The sequence below is a fragment of the Limulus polyphemus genome, unplaced genomic scaffold (genome assembly GCF_000517525.1).
Source record: "Limulus polyphemus unplaced genomic scaffold, Limulus_polyphemus-2.1.2 Scaffold141, whole genome shotgun sequence".
In the NCBI taxonomy this organism is placed as follows: domain Eukaryota; kingdom Metazoa; phylum Arthropoda; class Merostomata; order Xiphosura; family Limulidae; genus Limulus; species Limulus polyphemus.
Window position 1 is genome coordinate 288,302 of NW_013665751.1, and position 18,900 is coordinate 307,201.

Consider the following 18,900-nt stretch of genomic DNA (forward strand, 5'->3'; position numbering starts at 1 on the left):
AACAAAAAAAAAGCTTAATAATTACTATGAATGTTTCAGTTTTCATAAAGAATAGAAAAGTGTTTATTTATACTGTGACGGATTTATTATTATATATTTATTTTAATATAGACGTTTGTTTAGATTAAATTCATATTAAGAAATATGTATAGCTTATACTGTTAAATATGTTATGCGAAACCCCCGCCTGTTCTCTAAGGTTTATCGAGTGTAATAATCAACAATTTACAAGTGTAGCTTTGTACTGTTACGTAATCTGAATTTTCGAGAAACTCTCCACACGCCTATGAATATAACCAACGCGAAGCGCCTAAAAGGAGTATCTATTATTGGGTTCCTGTAATTGGTGTGCTACACTGGCGTTTACGTACACAAATATATAGTTGATTCTTACACTCGAGAAACTTTGAGAATAGGCGGGAGTTTCACAATACATATTTAACAGTATAAGCTTTGCATATTTCTAAATATAAATTTACTCTAAAGAAACGTCGATATTAAGATAAATAGATAATAATAAATCCGTCACAACTCCCTCCTTATAGAATTATGAATTAGCGTTAGACAATTTTTAGCTAAAATATTATATATATATATATATATATATATACATTGACAACAATACGTTAAATATAATACATTATCTAAAGAATACAAAACTTCAATAATAATTGCAGTGTAAAACACATCTAATACAAATAACCTTATGATCAAAAAATTACATAGTTCATGAAAGTACATCGGCACAAATAGTATCAACCCTTGTGACATGAATTATCTTCACACCATATTCTCATATTGATAAACTGCAATTTAACAGTCTTATGTGTTTTTCGTTTCTTTCTTCCTTTCTTCTCTCTCTGTTTTTTTTTTTTTGAGTGAATGTCCTATAGTGGGTAACAATGCTAAAACTATGTCACCAGAACGGAATTTACATTGTTCAGCCTTGCGATCATAAACGTTTTTCGTTCTGGTCTGGGATGCCTTCAAATTTTCTCGAGCCATTTTACAAGCACATAAGAGTATGGATCGAGTTTGGAAACTTAATCCAATAATTGCATTTCTTTCAGATCATCTTCCAACCATTGTTCCTTCAGTAACTTCAAAGGAACCACGCACTGCATAGTCAAACACCAACTCTAACGGGCTAACGACTCCTGAACTGACTCACGAACAGCAAATAATGATAAATTAACTCCTTCATCCCAATCCTTCTCGTCATCGAGACTGTATGTTCGCATCATATTTTTCAAGGTAGAATGGAATCTCTCAAGAGCACCTTGAAATTCTGGACGATACGCATTCATTTGACCTGTTGAGCACCGAGCTGACAAACAACTTGTTGAAACAATCATGACATAAAATTTGATCGTTGATCAGATTGAATTTCTTTGGGCAAGCCAACAAATGTAAAGAAATTGATGAAAGCCTTAGAATTTTTTGGACTGAAATGTTTCTCAAAGGGATAGCTTCAGGGAATCGAGTGAATGCACACATGATAGTTAACAAATACTGATTTCCCTCATCGAGTTTTTGGTAAAGGCCCAACACAATCGACAATCCCACGACTGAAGGGTTCTTCGAATGCTGGGATAGGTTTCAGAGGAGCAACAGGAATTGTTTGGTTAGGTTTTCCGACCAACTGCAGGTATGACAAGTTTTACAAAATTGAGAAACATCTTGCCTAATTTTTGGCCAAAAGAAATGTCTCACACTTTTGTCACATGTCTTGTTGACACCCAAATGACATCGCATGGGGAATTCATGAGCAACTTTCATTATTTCAGAACGATATGCTTTGGGAACAATGATTTTGTAAACAATAGGCCACTGCTCTGAAGCTGGCACATCTGATGATCTTTGTTTTTTCATAAGCACACCATTTTTGAAAAACTAACCATTTGAAACTTTTCGGAGTGCATATTTAAATAGTGAAGATATTTGCAGATCTTTTTTCTTGTTCAGCAATCAGTTTACTTTTAGCAAACGGAACTTCACCAGGTGCATCAGATCCTTCACATCCATGATTATCACTCACCAAGGTATCATTAGTAGGCCAACCATCCACAAGATCCCTGTCAGATCCAAAAAATGAATAATGAGACAAATGTATAATATCGTCCTCTGAATCCCTGTCCATCATTTGTTTTTGGTTTAATTTCTTAGCCTCAGCTCGAGTCATAGCACACGAGGGAAACACATCTGGGTTCTCCTCAACTGCAACATCATTCTTAGATGAAACAGTGATCGGCTCACTAACCATTTTGGGTTCGGCAACTACTTTTCCCCCAGCCAAATCGTTTCCCAACAACCATGATACACTTTTAATTGGCAGAGTAGGTCTTACTCCAACTACAACTGGTCCCGAAAGTAGGTCTGATGCTAAATAAATGTTATGAAGAGGAATATTAACGAAGCCACCCTCAATACCCTGAGCAATAACAGACTTACCAGTGGCAGAACTCGAATCTAAAGGCAATATACCTTCTAACAACAATGACTGAGGCGCCCCAGTATCACAAAGAATATGTATGGGTATGGACTTGCCAGTGTCATTTCTTAAAGACACAGAACCAACAGACACAAGAGGTCTAAATTCCTTCCTGATTACATCAGCCTTTATATCACTGGCCATATCAACAACATTGGATGATCTGGTGAAACTACGTCCATATGTGGACACAAACGCACTGGGTGTTGCCTGCTTTTCTTTTTTCTTTTTCAAACACCAACAAACGGACATAACATGATCAGGTTTTTTACAAAAATGGCAGACAGGCCTTGATTGTTTTAAAGAAGTTTTATCCTGACTGTCAAAAGATTTCGAACTAGAGGAGCTGGATTTTTTAGAAAGATCCTCAACTTTAGTGGATTGAACAGATAGAGGTTTTTGTTGAGATGGTGGGAATTTCTTCTTCTGCAAAGTGGTTTTATGTGTTAAAGTGTTGTCATTGGAAAGAGCGGCTACTTCCTGTAGTGTTTCAACTTTATTTTCATCCAAGTAAGTTTTGAGGTCATCACGTGCACAATGTTGAAATTCCTCAATTAGACATAATTGTCCTAAATTATAATAAATAATTTAAAACAACGTTTTGTATTTATACAATAAAATAAGTTTTTATTCTGTAAATACAAAACGTTGTTTTTAATTATTTATTATAATTTAAAATTTCAAACACAAGTACCAGTAGTGCATATTTATAATTGTCTTAGTTTGTCAAAACTATTGCCAATATGTATAGAGTTACACCATCGATCAAAACAAAGCTCTTTTTCGTGGGCAAATTCCGTATAAGTTTGAATATTTTGTTTGCAATAACCTCGAACCTTTTGGTAATAAGTCTCTGGTACTACCTCGTATGCTTTGAGAATAGCTGCTTTAACCTTATCATAATTTGTACAATCTTGTAAAGAGAGAGCTGCATAAGCTTCTTGTACTTTACCAGTTAAGACACTTTGTAATAATAATGACCATTTTTCGATGGGCCATTGCATAGTTTGGGTAACCTTCTCAAAATGTTGGAAATATTTTTCAACTTCATTTTCATTAAATGGTGATACTTTAACATATCAATTAAGTTCAAAGTTATCACTTTGCCATGGTCGATCAGTGTTGAGTTTAATTTTCATTTCTTTCAGCCTAATTTCCTTTTCGGCTTCAATGCAAGCTTTTTCGGCCACGAGACGTTTATCTTCTCTTTCAACTTCGATATGAGCCTGTTCTTTCTCTTTTTCGGCTTCGATACGAGCATGTTCTTTTTCAGTTTCGATACGAGCTTTTTCGGCCTCGAGGCGTTTATTTTCTCTTTCAGCTTCGATACGAGCTTCTTCAAGTTCGATTTATTTTTGGTTTAGTTGGATCTCTAATTTATCTTTATCACTCAACCCCGATTGGCTAGGAGGGACACTATAACATTCCTCTAATGCTTCCTCAGGCAACAAATCATCATCGACTAGTATTTCGATCATACGCTTTTTAGCTCATTTTTTCTCATTGATCTTTTAACTTCTAGTTCTAAAACTTTGGCAATTTCGAGCAATTTATTTTTTTACTTCTTTCTAGTTGTTCGAGGAAGGGTGGTTCAAGAAAATCTTGATAATCAGACATGATCAAATCTTTTTGGCACTGATAGATATAAATGGAATTATGATTTAAGTTTTAATTTAGATCCTGGACGAGCCCGCAGTTTGTTATGTTACGTATTACAATTTTGAGTGGTCTGAAACCTAGCTAAATGATAATTTAAATTCAGTATTTAAATATTCGCCGATATATCTCAAATATATCAAGGAAGTTCCAGACTAAATAGAAGACTTTATATTGCTTGTAAGTTTGTGAAACTTTTGTATATAAATCATTGTTCATGGTAAATATTTGCAATAACCGTTATTGTAATTTGTATTGTTGTTTGTATATTAAAGCATATTTGTATTAAAAAGAAAATTATGTATATCAATCTTGTTGGCAAATATCATAAATTGGAGACATATCGGCAAATATTTAATTACTGAATTTAAATTGTTATTTAGCTGGGTTTCAGACTATTCAAAATTGTGATATGTAACATAACAATACGAAGAAAAAGAAAAAAAGGGAAAGCTGCACAGTAGATACGGGAAACAAAAGCAAATGGAAATATAACATATACTCTGCATTAGTTTTGTTTTGTTTGTAATTAAGCACAAAGCTACACAACGAGCTATCTGTGCTCTACCCACCACGGGTATCGAATCCCGGATTCTAGCGTTGTAAGTTCGTAGACATACCTCTGTGCCACTGGAACATTTATCTTGCCTTAAAAAGATGTATTCGAAAATATATCTTCTTAGAATTATACTATTGTAACAATGAAAGTTAGATCACTCAACATAATCTAATTAATTAACAAAAATTCTAATCTAAGGACATTACATGATTTTTTTATTTAAAGACATTTGACAATTATTTAAAAGAGTATCATCATAAATGTAATCACGATATGTCTCCTTTAATATATTTTAAGAACAAAAGAACGAAAGTTTAGATTATCTATAATTTAGGGTGTGCATGTTAAGCAGAGAAACTGGAACAGATTATTTCATTCCCTTTTTCCTATATATTTTAAAACTGGAATACCTTTTTTATTAATTATTTCCGTCCCATAATAATTTGTTTCTAAATATTTGAGCTGTAATAGTATTTTTTTTACTTATGTCATTTTCTTCTAGTTTCTGGTGACAGCCTACCTTGTGCAGATAGGATGGATTACCATTCTGACATGTGTGATTGTCATTCTGTTTGTTTTTCAAATAAGCCGGGGACTGTGTAATAATTTAAGTGCTCCAGATTCTAAGAAAGAATGCATAGATTTATCTCAGTTCGGTATGTATTCGAAAATTTGTTTGTTTTTTAATCTCAACTTGAAAACAGAGAGAAATGTGAGAAGTAAACTGTTTTAAGACAACACTTTTATAACAGCAGTTTCGAACTTAGGTAACAAAAGAAAATTGAGGGTTGAGGGACCACTTACTTTTTCCAGTAATTATAGACCTATTACTCTTACATCAGTTGTGGGAAAAGTTTAGGAAAGTCTGATAAAAGATGCTTTGCAAATTCATTTAACAAAGTTTAGAATTAGTCAACATGGTTTCACTGAGGGAAAATCTTGCCTTATAAATATTTTGACATACTTTGTAAAGGTTATTGCTTATGTAGATGAGGACAATAGTGTACATTTTATGTATCTGGAATTTCAGAAAGCATTTGATAAGGTTCCACATAAAAGGCTTGAAAAAAATTATCTCTATAGATGTGGGGACAAGTTAGCTAATTCGATAGACGAGTGGCTGGATGGAAGAAAGCAGAAGACTGTTATACATGGAGTTCAGTCAAGCTGTACTAATATCACAAGTGGTGTACTTCAGTGCTTAATTTTAGGACCTTTGCTCTTTTTGTTTTACATCAATGACATAGATGAAGGAATGGTCGATAAATTACTTAACTTTGCTGATAATATTAAGGTCTTGGATGTTGCTAACTGAGAGGAGGAGGCTGCCCCTTTACAAAGGGATTTAGATCATTTAGTGAGTTGGCCAAATAAATGGTAGATGGGTTTTAGTTATAATAAATGCAAGACAACGTGGGTTATCATAATTTGAATTTTAAGTATAATTTGGATGGGAATAAGTTTAACACTGTTATGAAAGAAATGAATCTTGGTGTAGTGATTGATGAGTCTCTTAAGTCACCCAAGCAGTGTGTTGTTGCTAGTGGTAGGGCAAATAGGATTTAAGGTTTATCTACAGAAATACTGAATGCAAGTTTAAAGAGGTTATAATTTAATTGTATAGGTCACTGGTTAGGCCACATTTGGACTATAGTATTCAGTCTTTGGCTTCTTACCTTAGCAAGGACATTGAATTGTTGGAAATGGTTCTGAGAAGAGCTACTAGAATGGTTGCTTGGGATGGAGAGGTTAAGATCTCTGAAATTGTTTCCTCTTAAAAAGAGAAGAGTTATAGGGGATCTGATTGAGGTTTTTAAGATTGTAAAGGGAATTGATAGTGTTGCTGCATCATCTTTTTTTTCATAGTTAATGGTGAGAATGGTAGGATGAGGGGACACAAATAGAAATTTTGGTAGAGTAGGAGTCATCTTCAGCTAAGGCAATTTTATTTTTCTAACAGGATGGATGGCCTTTGGAACGAGTTGCTTTCGGATTTTGTGGAGGCAATAATTTTAAGTGAGTTCAAGAGAAAGATTTATAACTATATGAATGATAAGGGTTGGTTTGAGTTTTTTTTTATTTAAAAGTTTTAGTTTAGTTCAGTGGATTGGAAAGCCAAGATGGGCCAGTAAGTCCTTTGTTGTCCTAAATATTATGTTATGTTAGCATTAAATGCTTAAAAGACGATCATTCATTATTAAATTGATTAGCAAAAGCGGCTTAGCAGTTACACCTAGCTAATAAGCAAATTTCTGAAAACGATAATAAACTGTTCCGAGTGTATCCTTGATAAACAACAAATTATTAAAACAATGAAAATAATAAGATAAATATCCCGATAATAAAGCTAATAGTTAATTTGTCAAATAAACTGCAAATCTTAAATTCTGTGTTTATGGTTTATTGGTAGTTAAGCAGAAAGGTGCACAATGGACTATCTATGCTGCGTCTACAACGGGTAACGAAACCCGGTTTTAGAATTAGAACCCTCATATATCTCAACTACTGGAAGCGTGTTTATGGGGTGGAGATGGTAGTACTTGCCGCGTCATGTTTGACGATAAACGCTATTTATGAATTTCTGATGCTAGGGAAACACGTAGGTTCAAGAAATCAATTTAACACAAAAATATGATACCCTATAACCAGAGCGCTTTCGAAAAGTGGATCTTTCTTCTCCAGCGGCAAAATAAGCATGACTGAGTAAAGCAAAATGTGAGGTAAAGTGAAGTTTGAGTGACGTCATGCAGGCCACCCTGGAAATCCGGAAGTGTTTTGAGTAGCTTTGAATGTGTTTTTATAAGTGTTTCTCATTTCCGGTGCAATTCTACCGGAAATAAAAATGTTAGGTTGTTGTTATTATTATTATTTAAGCAAAACCATATGGGGTTATCTGGTGTGTCTACCACGGGGAATCAAACCCCAGATTTTAGCATTGTTAGTCCATAGACTTACCACTGTCACACCAAGGGACGAAAACATTAGGTATAAAGAAGTTAGAAATGTATTGTTTTAAAAAAGAAAAATGGTTGAGAGAAACTACACTGAGTGTTGATAAAGTAAAATAAAAGTAAGGGAAGAAACTGATTAAAAAGGAATGTTAAATAGATATAATTAAAAAATGACATTGAAATTATCGTAAATAAATAATGAGTATTAATATGATTAGGGGTAAAAATTAAAAATTCACAATACTGAGCAAAAAACTATTGTTCTGATAGAGAACAAACAAATGACCGGAAATCACTGGTTCCAGGATTTGGGTTTATTCCATATGGTTGAACAGTATTTATAGTTGCAATCCAATAGATGTCTCTTATCACTCTATCGGTTTTAGTTTGAAATTGGTTTCAATGCCGGTGAGAGATACATAATTAATAGACTGACCGTGTTGGTTAAAGTGTTGCGCAAGCTTAATATTACAATCTTCGCCAGTCAACATGCCCTCACTTCTTGTGTAGAGTTCCCTTCATTAAAACATTTTAGATCTTCTTCCATCAGCATAGGATCTCATAATGACCTTCAACCTACATATTATGCTTCGTCACTACTTCACACACTCTCTGAAGAAGACAACAACTTCTCTCTCCTTTCCCTTGAATTCCCCGTTCTTTAACTGACGATTCGAGCGACATTCTTACCCCAGTATCTGAACCTAAGCGACGCTGTGAACTCTTAGCTACAGCAGCAAACAACTCTTTCAAAAACTTAACAAACGCACTGAGAAACGCACCAGACACAGTCAACATACTAAGTCCCTACTTTCTTACATACAGAATAGAAACATACCTCCATCTCTTACATCAAAAGAAAGCACCCATCACAACAGGAGTTCATGACCAACATTTCTGCATCATATGGCAACAGATCCTGGAAAATACCTCTTTAGAACTCAATAGCATTCTCAAGAACTTTTGTCTTAATATTCTAGATAAAGACATTTCCTATTAATATTACCTATACAACTCCTCGCTGGAAGAAGAAGAACTTGACAAATTTAACAAGAGGACCCTTATGTTCTTTCTTGAAAAGAATAATAACAACCAGCCTCTTACCAACAGCACCAATTCAAAAAACGCTTCTAACAACACTTTTTTCAATCATCCCCTTTATAAAAAAGAAATTACTATAGCAGCAAGCACTCTACAAGAAACTATCAAAACCTTTCTTTCTCATAATAAACATCTGAAACAAGTGCCTGAAAACACTTCATCCTTTACCATACTAAGTCATCTCAAACTGATACCTGTAAAAAATAATAGTGACCTCACAAATTCTACAAATTAAAAATGAACTCTCTACACATGTCTCCAACATAATTCATCTTTCAAACATAGCTCTTACAGACTCTTAGTAAAGGTCTCAATATCTGTCCAAACGATAATTTTGTTAATGAAACTGAACTTCTTTTTGACCTACACCAATTCTCTCGGAAACTAAGACTTCGCGATTTTTTTTCACAACAAATCTCACCCTACTGATAATCAACCTACACAGACTTTCAAAGAAAAGTCCTCTTGGACAACTCCGCCGAACAGAGAACCATATTTAGAGAGTTATATTCAATCTGTAGAAAATGACATATTACAAACCTTAAAATCTTCCAAGTAATGCCAGAGTAATCTCAACCAAAAATAGAGAACTGCTCTAAAATATCTTAAATCAAAGAACAATATTATAATAAAATCAGCAGATAAGGGTGGAGCTACTGTTATTCTGAACAAACATGACTATATCGGTGAAGCTCATAGCCAACTTGAGGACATTAATTTCTACAAGAAACTTACACAGAACCCTACAAGACATTTTACTAAAACCATCATTGATTAGTTTAAAAAATCCTCCAAAACAAGAAAATTAACAAAGAAACTTTCTAGCACTTGATACTCAGACAGGCTTGATTTTACCTCTTACCGAAAATACATAAACCTGATAATTTCGGACGACTCACAATTTCTAACATAAACATGGCTACTGAGAAACTGTCGGTTTTTGTCGACCACCACATAAAAAAGTATTTCCTGTACTCTCCCTTTTATACGTGAAGGACTTGAATAACTTTCTTAATATCGTAGAAAAAATCAATATCAAGGGACGTTTACCGCCTAACAGACTTCTGTGTACAATGGAAGTTTCTTCCTTTTACCATAATATTCGGCCAGGTGGTTGGGACGCTCGACTCGCAATCTGCTCGCTCTTTCAGCCGTGGGGGCGTTATAATGTGACGGTCAATCCCACTATTCGTTGGTAAAAGAGTAGCCCAAGAGTTGGCGGTGGGTGGTGATGACTAGCTGTCTTTCCTCAAGTCTTACACTGCTAAATTAGGGACGACTAGCGCAGATAACCCTCGTGTAGCTTTGCGCGAAATTCAAAAACGAACCATAATATTCTCCATGATGAAAGACTTGAAATCTGCCCTCACCCTTTCTAACTCATCAGAATCTCAAACGGTAACTGACTTTGCCAGCCTTGTTTTATCCCTGAACAACTTCGAATTCAATAACGAACATTACTTTCAGGTTATTGGAACTGAAACTGGTACCAAAATGGCTCCTAACTATGCCAATATATTTATGGGCCACATTGCAAACCAGCTCTTACAACAAAGCATCGTAAAACTTCATACATGAAAACACTGAATAGATGACATATTTTTGAGTTGAACATCCGGTTCTGAATTACTTCAAGACTTTATTTTTTATGTCAATACCTTTCACAAAACAACCAAGTTTACCCTCGACTACTTCCCTATCTAAATTTACTTTCTCTAAGACACTGTCCTTTTAAAGGGTAAAATATTACACACTGACTTGTACAGAAAACCTACCGACAAAATCACAGTATTTTCACTATAAAAGCTGTCACCCCACTCACACTAATCGGATTATTACTTACAGCCAAGCTGAATTCTCAATTTTTACCCCTAATCATTTTAATACTAATTATTTATTTATGATAATTTAAATGTTATTTTTAATTATATTTATTTAACTTTTTTTCATCAATCTTTATACCCCAGTTTTACTTTCCTTAATTAACACTCAGTGTAGTTTCTGTTAACCATTTTTTCTTTTTCAAAACAATACATCTTTAACTTCTTCATACCTAGCTTTCTTGTTCCCGATAGAATTGGATCGGAAATGAGAAAAACTTGTAACAATACATTGAAAGCTACTCAAAACACTTCCGGTTTTCTATGGTGGCCTGCATGACGTCACTCAAATTTCACTTTATCTCACACTGAGCTTTACATATCCATTCCTTGTTTGCTCCTGAAGAAGAAAGATCCGTCTTTTGAAAGCATTCGGGTTACAGAGTATCGTATTTCTGTATTTATAAATAACATAATTTTGTAAAATTATAAGACGATATGAAAACAGAAATTATCTAGTTCATAGAATTTTGAATACATGTTCTTTAACATGAGTGAACTGGTCTGGTTAATCATAGGGATGGTAATGTAAAAAAATAATCCAATCTCTTACTTTGAAAAAGTTAGTTATAGTGCACTATGCTACTACATTCATGCATTCATGATTTTTGACCACATAAATAAACAGAAAGATGTTTATTACAATAAATAAACTAAAAAATAAATAAAAGAAAGTGACATATGGCATACCTTATGTTTTAAATATAAATAATTTCACTGAATGAGCAAGTTATGACGTTTAATGATATAAATATTGTTAGTCAGCTTTATATTGATATGAGAGTGTAAATGATATTTGGTTACATCTAAAATATTGTTTCTGACCACATACTATTGTAATGACCATTGCCTTTTTTATAACTTTGTGGCTCAAACTATTTTCCAAGCATGTAATATCTTTTTCGTTTAGGAAGATTTAGATTTTGTTTTGTGAATGCATTTTCTCTCTTTCTGGGGTTCGAAACAAGAATGTTCTTCACCTTCTAGTCATAAACTTAACCATTTAAGTTTTGGTTAGTTGTTTGTAAAGATACACAATGGGCTATCTGTGCTCTGCCCACTACGGGTATCTAGTGTTGTAAGTCCGCAAACAAACTGGTGGGATTAAGATTTGGTAAAACAATAAAAAACAAAAAGAGAAACGCATACACATACTTTCGAATTATTTTTTTCTAAACTTATCTAACACTAGATTAGTAGGAAGTTAAAGAGTTGCAAAATATAATGTGTCATGTATTTATATAGTTGATATGTATATATATATATATATATATCGTCCATGTAACATGGCATCCCAGCCAGTCTAGAGAAGAGATAAATTAAATTCCAAATGAAGATGAAATAAAGATCCATAGGCAGAGTTAATACAGAAGACTGAACATAACTTACTTGAACTACTTGCATATGCTAATACAATGACTTTTTACTACATATGCGAGACATAGCGTCACTGGCGACGTGTTTAGCGAATGTATATATTTAAGTCAGGGAAATTACCTAACGATTCAAAAGTGAATTGCCAAACGTGAGCCTTTATGACTGGAGACATATTCAAAAGTCCTTTTTTTAACAGAAGTATTCATACAGTTAGTGTAGAATCAAAGGACACAACATTTAAAAACAGAGAGTTTTAGCGATTTTCATAAAAGTGCAAGACTCACAGCAAAGTGTTCAGGACAGCAAAGACAAAGAACCACAATATCATCCAGTCAGGAACAATTAGAAAAGAAGACCTTTCGCCTGAACAACTTGGACTCGTCGTCTGGTACAATTAACACGATAATAACCTATCGAAATGTGCAAGTCTGGTATTGTAATAAGTCACGACATATTAATTAAGGTCATAATATGTGTTGCAGAACACAGTAAAAACCCAAGAAGGTGACTTGTAAAACAACTAAAGTTTTTATAGACATCTCAAGAGGTAACATTCAGTCCTGGAAAGGTATAAACGTTTCTGATGAAGTAAAAACTGAAGCTGTGGGAGATTCAAATGTGTGACCCTTTTTACTGGAAAATATATAACAGGTTACTAAGCTACAACTTTTAGTTTTCACTTCACTGGCTGTTAAGGGAAATATTAAGCAGGACTGAGTCATGCCATGAGGCTAAAACACGGAATCCATTTCTTGCATTTTATAGCTACAAAAAGAGTGAGAGATATATGCAACTGAACTCTTACAAATATCTTCTGATCTAAAAATGTAATTCTTTAAAACCAAGCAACCTGTAGGTTTGGTACACAGCCAAACCTACTGAGCAGCCACCAAGAATTAATATTGTCTAACAGATAAAAAGTTGTTGTTGTGCCGTTCTTACTAAATACTCATATTGGACCAGTTATTAACAAAGCGAAAAAATGTTCCGTCACGTTTTATACTCTAAAAGCAATTCTTACTTTAATACCATGTAATCCTATATAGATATAATATAAGCTCGGAAATTAGGTATTTAAAATATATATATTTCAACCTACAAATGAAATGTTTTTTTTTATAGATTTCATGTTTCCAAACGGAATCAAATATGAAAATCTAATAATATGCTCAGATGGAAAGGTCAAAGAGTTCTGTAATGATTACGTAAGTTACATTTTAATTATTATTTGTTAACATTCCATTGGATATTATAAATGTAGATACTCAAAAGTTTGTTATTCTTTCCAAGATTATATATATATATATAAATTGATATTAAGCTGTAAATGATTATTAATTATGTATTTATATATGAGATATTTAACGAAAATTATATTTTTATCATTTGAAATATGTCAGGTTTTCTGTATATTTGTAAGAAATTTACTTTGGGAACGTTTAGAATTATAATTACAAATGCCCTGTGTGTTCTAGAACACTTATTGTAGTTAATTTCTTGTTTTTAACAAAGGAGCAAAGTCTTAAAACATATGTTGTTATCATAATAAATGTTTTGAAAACTTCCTTTTAATAACTATCAGATTTTATACTTAACATTTACTACAAAACAATGCTAGTTAAGACATATCATACAAACTTTACCTTTGTTTTCGCTTATATTATAGTTCCTCTCTGACAAAAATATTAGTAATTTATAGTTACCCAATAAATTATTTAACATTATAGTGTAGTGAGAATGCTTTCCCTATAAGTTCTTCAGTTTAACTCCAATGTAAGCAGTTACGCTTAATGCACTAAATATTGTCAATATCCACCGTATCTATGTCCTTTTTTATAATCATATACATTTCAGAAGTCCCAATAAAATTTCATTAAAAACACTTTGGAATAAAAAAGTATACACAAAGCTTTAAGTAGTGAAAATCTTCTGAACTAAAATTATGTCGTTTTATATTGCATTATTGGTAAAGCACTTAACTGAATTTACACACTGTAATCACTTATTAATATAATTAATACCTTTTTATGTGTAGGTGGAAGAGGGAGTAGGAATGTATGTCATGGCAAGTGTAGCCAGCGTAGTGATTATCTTAAGTTTGGTGAGTTTCTTTGAGAAAAACTTATTTATTTGCTACTTGAAAATACCTGCTTTAATCTTATACTATTGAAATCCCTTTATTTTTCAATATTAGAATGTGTAACATTTCAAATTTACCACTATATCGTAATTATTTGGGATTGTTTATGTGTTATTGTTTTTCATATCAATTTTTTCTATTTATGATATAAAATTAACTTGCGATTTCATTTGATGCGACTTTTGGGAAACAAAAATTACCTGCTTACTACGATCTTACTTTAGTTAAATATAATTCAGTTTTTTAAAATTATTTTTGTCTTTCTGTATTAATCACAGAATTCAACTCAGCTATTACTCTGTCATAGATCTTAATCTGCTAAAATTAAGAGGTGTTTTAAATAGTATGAAAACGGAGTGACTCGAAAGAGTGCTAACTATCTAACCCCCTAACAAAAGAATGTTTGTAAAAGTAAATTAATTAAGGTCGTATTTTAACTAGACATCATAACCTGTACATTAAGTATCTCTGTCACAGCACGTAAACGTAATTTTGATATATAAATTCAAGATGAAAAGTAAGTGAACGAAACCTCCCCATTTCTGTAAGAACAGAAAACTAATTCTAATCACATTTCATTACCGGATTTTATATTGGTTCAACACTTAATTTGGCAGTAGAGACACCATTTTTTATCTAGTAGATTGATCTCAAAGCTAAAGGTTCAGAAGAGTTAATGCTAATATATGATATTTTTCAATATATTGCGCCGTATAAGGAGAAGACGATAAGTGAACTCTATTGGATCAATATCTTCTTTAAATTAGTAATCACCAAATTCTCATAAATCCTTAGTTGTCGTTTGTCCTCAGTTACACTAACTATGGTAAAACTGTCAGCCTTGACGGCGAAAACAAATTTTGTTAGAATATGTTGGGTATTGCTAGAAACATTCCGAGGATTTATTAAAATATGATATTTTATATGAGTAAACAATCATCTGATTGTGGGTCGTACTGATTCCTTCACACACGCAGATTGATAAACAACAAATAACCAGTTCTTAGGAACTGCATCTGTAAAATGAAATGAATTTCTAATTCTGAAAGCTGATTTCAATTCACGCCTGATTTGACTTTGTGAATAAATTCTGCAAAAATGAAAACTTTTGATATTCTCAACCTAAAGCACCTAAAACGATACCTAAGCTGAACTTCCGGGCTAGAAACCCCAAGAATTAATACAGAAGCCCAAGTTTTGCCCGTACCTAGTAATACTTCTACAACACAATTCTTAGGAACATCGACTATAAAACTTTAAAGGCAGTCCCTTTATTCAGATTGAACAGATGTTATAGTATCGATGAAACGTGTTAAAGTTATTAAGTTTCAAAACCTTTGTAATTCGACTTAACTCTTTACCAAAGAATAGTGGTATTGAGTGTCACATTATAATGCCCCCCCAAAAGCTGAAAGGACTAATATTTTCGGCGACAAAGCTCGGTCCTGCAAAACCGCATATTACGAGTTGAGCCCCCTAAATAACAGGCCATGTAAGAACGAAACCGTCAAAATGGATATATAAAGTCTGATCCTAAGAGAGTAATCCTTTTTGTCCTCTGAGCTTGACATGATCTTTTTAATGTCATATCTGATCGAAATCAAAAATGGCGTTCTTAGTGGTTAAATATGTCACAGTAAATATGACATCTTTCGTTAAACGCCTCTATCTTGGAAGAACCTTCTTGTGGTGAAATATATATTCAAAATACTTGCAATTTTGGATGAGATAGCATCGTTTAGTCGTCGCAGCCATCTTGAATGAGCTCCACCACTGTGAATTTCCTGGGAATACTAATATTTATATTATATTCATAGTATAATCTCACCTCAAATTGCTTTGATGATTGCGCAGAGAAACATTAATCTTGAAATTGTGATTTATATTCATGCTCAACCGTAAGTTTTATTCTTGGATAGTTCCAGTTTAAACACTGTAAACATTTATAAACATGTTTTATCGATTGAAAATGGTAGATGGGTTGTCAGTAGCGTTTATAACGAAATGATTTAAAATTAACAGGACATTTTTCTAGCCAATTATTTATGATAGATCATAAATAATTTAGCCATTTCAGTCATGAATTCTCACACTATAAACCATAAAATTGGTTATAAATTCAACCAGTAACTCCTTCTGCTTCAATGGCCACAATCAGTTTGCATACCTGATATACTCATGTTATTTTTATTTAACATCCTATATTGAGAACTCAAACACACAGATCTAGTGTTAAATAAAAATCATTTTTATCTTTAGCTATGCAGTTAATAGTATTTATCATCATTGGTACAGTTGCAACCATGGCATAAACTAATTTTCATCCTAGTATGAAAGAAAAACACTACTGTCTATTTGTTAGTTTGGTGGATACGAATGGAATTAACAAAAACTTTTTGATTTTTATTTCATCAGAGAAAAGTCCTGACAAAAGGGGCTTATTCACATCAACAAAGGTTTTATAATCGTCATAAGATAGGTTTTTCGTTTGACACATATTTTGTTCTAATAAAACCTGGCAAAGAAAATAAACTATTTTAGTAGGGTGAATCACATACTAGACACAATAATAAATATGTTAGATTAAATACAAATTTAATGCTTATTATAAGAGAAACATTTTTTTACAGATAAACCCACTATATTTAAAAAAAAGACAAACTCGTATCTCAAAGAATGCATAAGAAAATATGATTTGTTGGCTCTCATGCTGGAACTCTGTATGAATATATACCTAACATTTCTCTTTAAGATCAGTAGTATCAGATATTAGAACTCATAAATACAGTTTACCTTGTTGATAGTTTACCCTGTGATTGAGTGTCATCTAACCAAACAGAAAATGCCACACCAGTACAACTGCAGTCAGGTGTATTATACCTTGTACTAATAATTGTGTGAATCCAGGAATGCTCGACAGTTTATAGAAATAACATTTTTGGCTAGTTAAGATACTCCATGTGAGAAAATGAGGAAAGAATCCATGTTTCAGTAGGAGGCGTATGTTAGACTGTGAAGAAGATACATGAAACTGACAGTGTTAATTATAGATGTAGTCAGTGTAGAAAACAGAAACTCTCCAAAAGTGAGAAGGTATCTCAGGGCATGTTCTTGAGTAGATAGACGAAGGTTAAGTACAGATCTTGCTATAAAATAAAGGCATGAATGTTATTTTCGAAAACAGTAAGATACACATTAGCACGAAGTGGTCTGACTGGACGTGTAAGAAAGTAAATTATTTTCGTTCTTAAAAGGCACGTGGGGCCGGTATCTAATCCGTATTTCCTGTGGAAGAAGTGTATGAGAATGGTGAAACGTTCCCTCTGGAGAAGATGCCAATACATCACGTCTAAACTTTCAACTACTGAGTAGATTGAAGCAATTGGAGTAAAGTATCTTGCCCAGGGATAAAAAGACACGGTGAGAGCAAGTTCAAACCTGCAACCTTTTGACTAAGAGTTCAAAGAACTAACCACTAGGCCACGCCCATTAGACTCGTAGGTGCTTGAAAACCATTGCAGTGAAGAGGTAACCAAATCAAAAGAGCAAAATAGGCATAGATTACAAAAAGTGGAGAGAGCGAAATTATAGAAGTATGCCCTTCTCTATTCAGATGGATCCAAATTCGAATCCTTCGGCAACAATCAACGACGGAGAGGAGAACGTATATAGTCAATGTACGTGATCTGTACTAAAGTATGGTGGGAACCAATACAAGTTTGGAGCAGCATCTTAGCCAACGGTATCAGTAATCTATACAAAAATGATTCTGCAGATTCTGATTCATAAGCTACTCCCTCAGGAACACGACTGATCGGGTCGATTCATGTTCCAACTATACAATGATCCGAAACATGGAACATAAATTCTGATGATAAAGAGCCTAATAAAACAGTCTCAATCATGGCTTTGCCTGTACAAAATTCCGATACGAACATTCTTAAGCCTGTATGGACTTTATGTAGGAATTGGTTTGGTTTGGTTTGTTTTGAAATTCGCTCAAATCTACACGAGGGCTATCTGCGCTAGCCGTGCCTAATTTAGCAGTGAAAGACTAGCGGGACAGTAGCTAGTCAGCACCACCCACCGCCAACTCTTGGGCTACTCTTTCATTAGCAAATAGTGGGATTTAACGTAACATTATAATGTCCCCACAGCTGAAAGGGCGAGCATTTTTGGTGGAACGGGGATTCGAAGCCACCACCCTCAGATTGCGAGTTGAGCGCCCTAAACACCTAGCCATGCCGGGCTGTCATAAGATCAAACAATATGGATGGGACCCCCAGTGGCACAGCGGTATGTCTGTGGACTTACAATGCTAGAATTCGGGTTTCGATACTCGTGGTGGGCAGAGCACAGATCGCCCATTGTGTAGCTTTGTGCTTAATTATAAACAAACAAACAAATATGGATGGATTATAGGATGTAATACAAGATATTTGGAACAATATTTCACTATCGTACGTTGATAACCTGCTGGCAACATGATTGTTTGTTTGTTTCAGATGTTCTCACAAAACTACACAAGGACTATTTATGCTATCGGTCTTTTATTTTTGGAATGACAGATGTTACGTATTAGAAATTCGAATAGTCTGAAGCCGAGTTAAATAATTTAAATTTAGTAGTTAAATTGTGCTTTGAATTTAGTATTGAAATAAATGCGGATATATAGTCAATATTGATACACGCAGTTTTCTTTTTTTAACACAAATACGTTTTAATATACACACAACAATACAATT

The 18,900-nt window shown here is 33.6% G+C and overlaps 1 protein-coding gene across 2 annotated transcripts in view; it reads left to right on the forward strand.

The window, feature by feature from the left end:
- The window catches only part of LOC111083451 (proteolipid protein DM beta-like), a 27,378-nt gene that overhangs the window by 6,264 nt on the left and 2,214 nt on the right, over nt 1-18,900 (forward strand). Inside the window, exons 4-7 of one of the 2 annotated variants that reach the window (XM_022379980.1) lie at nt 5,209-5,366; nt 6,667-6,722; nt 13,138-13,220; nt 14,051-14,116. In XM_022379980.1, coding sequence (XP_022235688.1) covers nt 5,209-5,366; nt 6,667-6,722; nt 13,138-13,220; nt 14,051-14,116 — 363 coding nt within the window. The remainder of the gene's footprint in view (nt 1-5,208; nt 5,367-6,666; nt 6,723-13,137; nt 13,221-14,050; nt 14,117-18,900) is intronic. The other variant, XM_022379984.1, reaches the window with a different exon arrangement.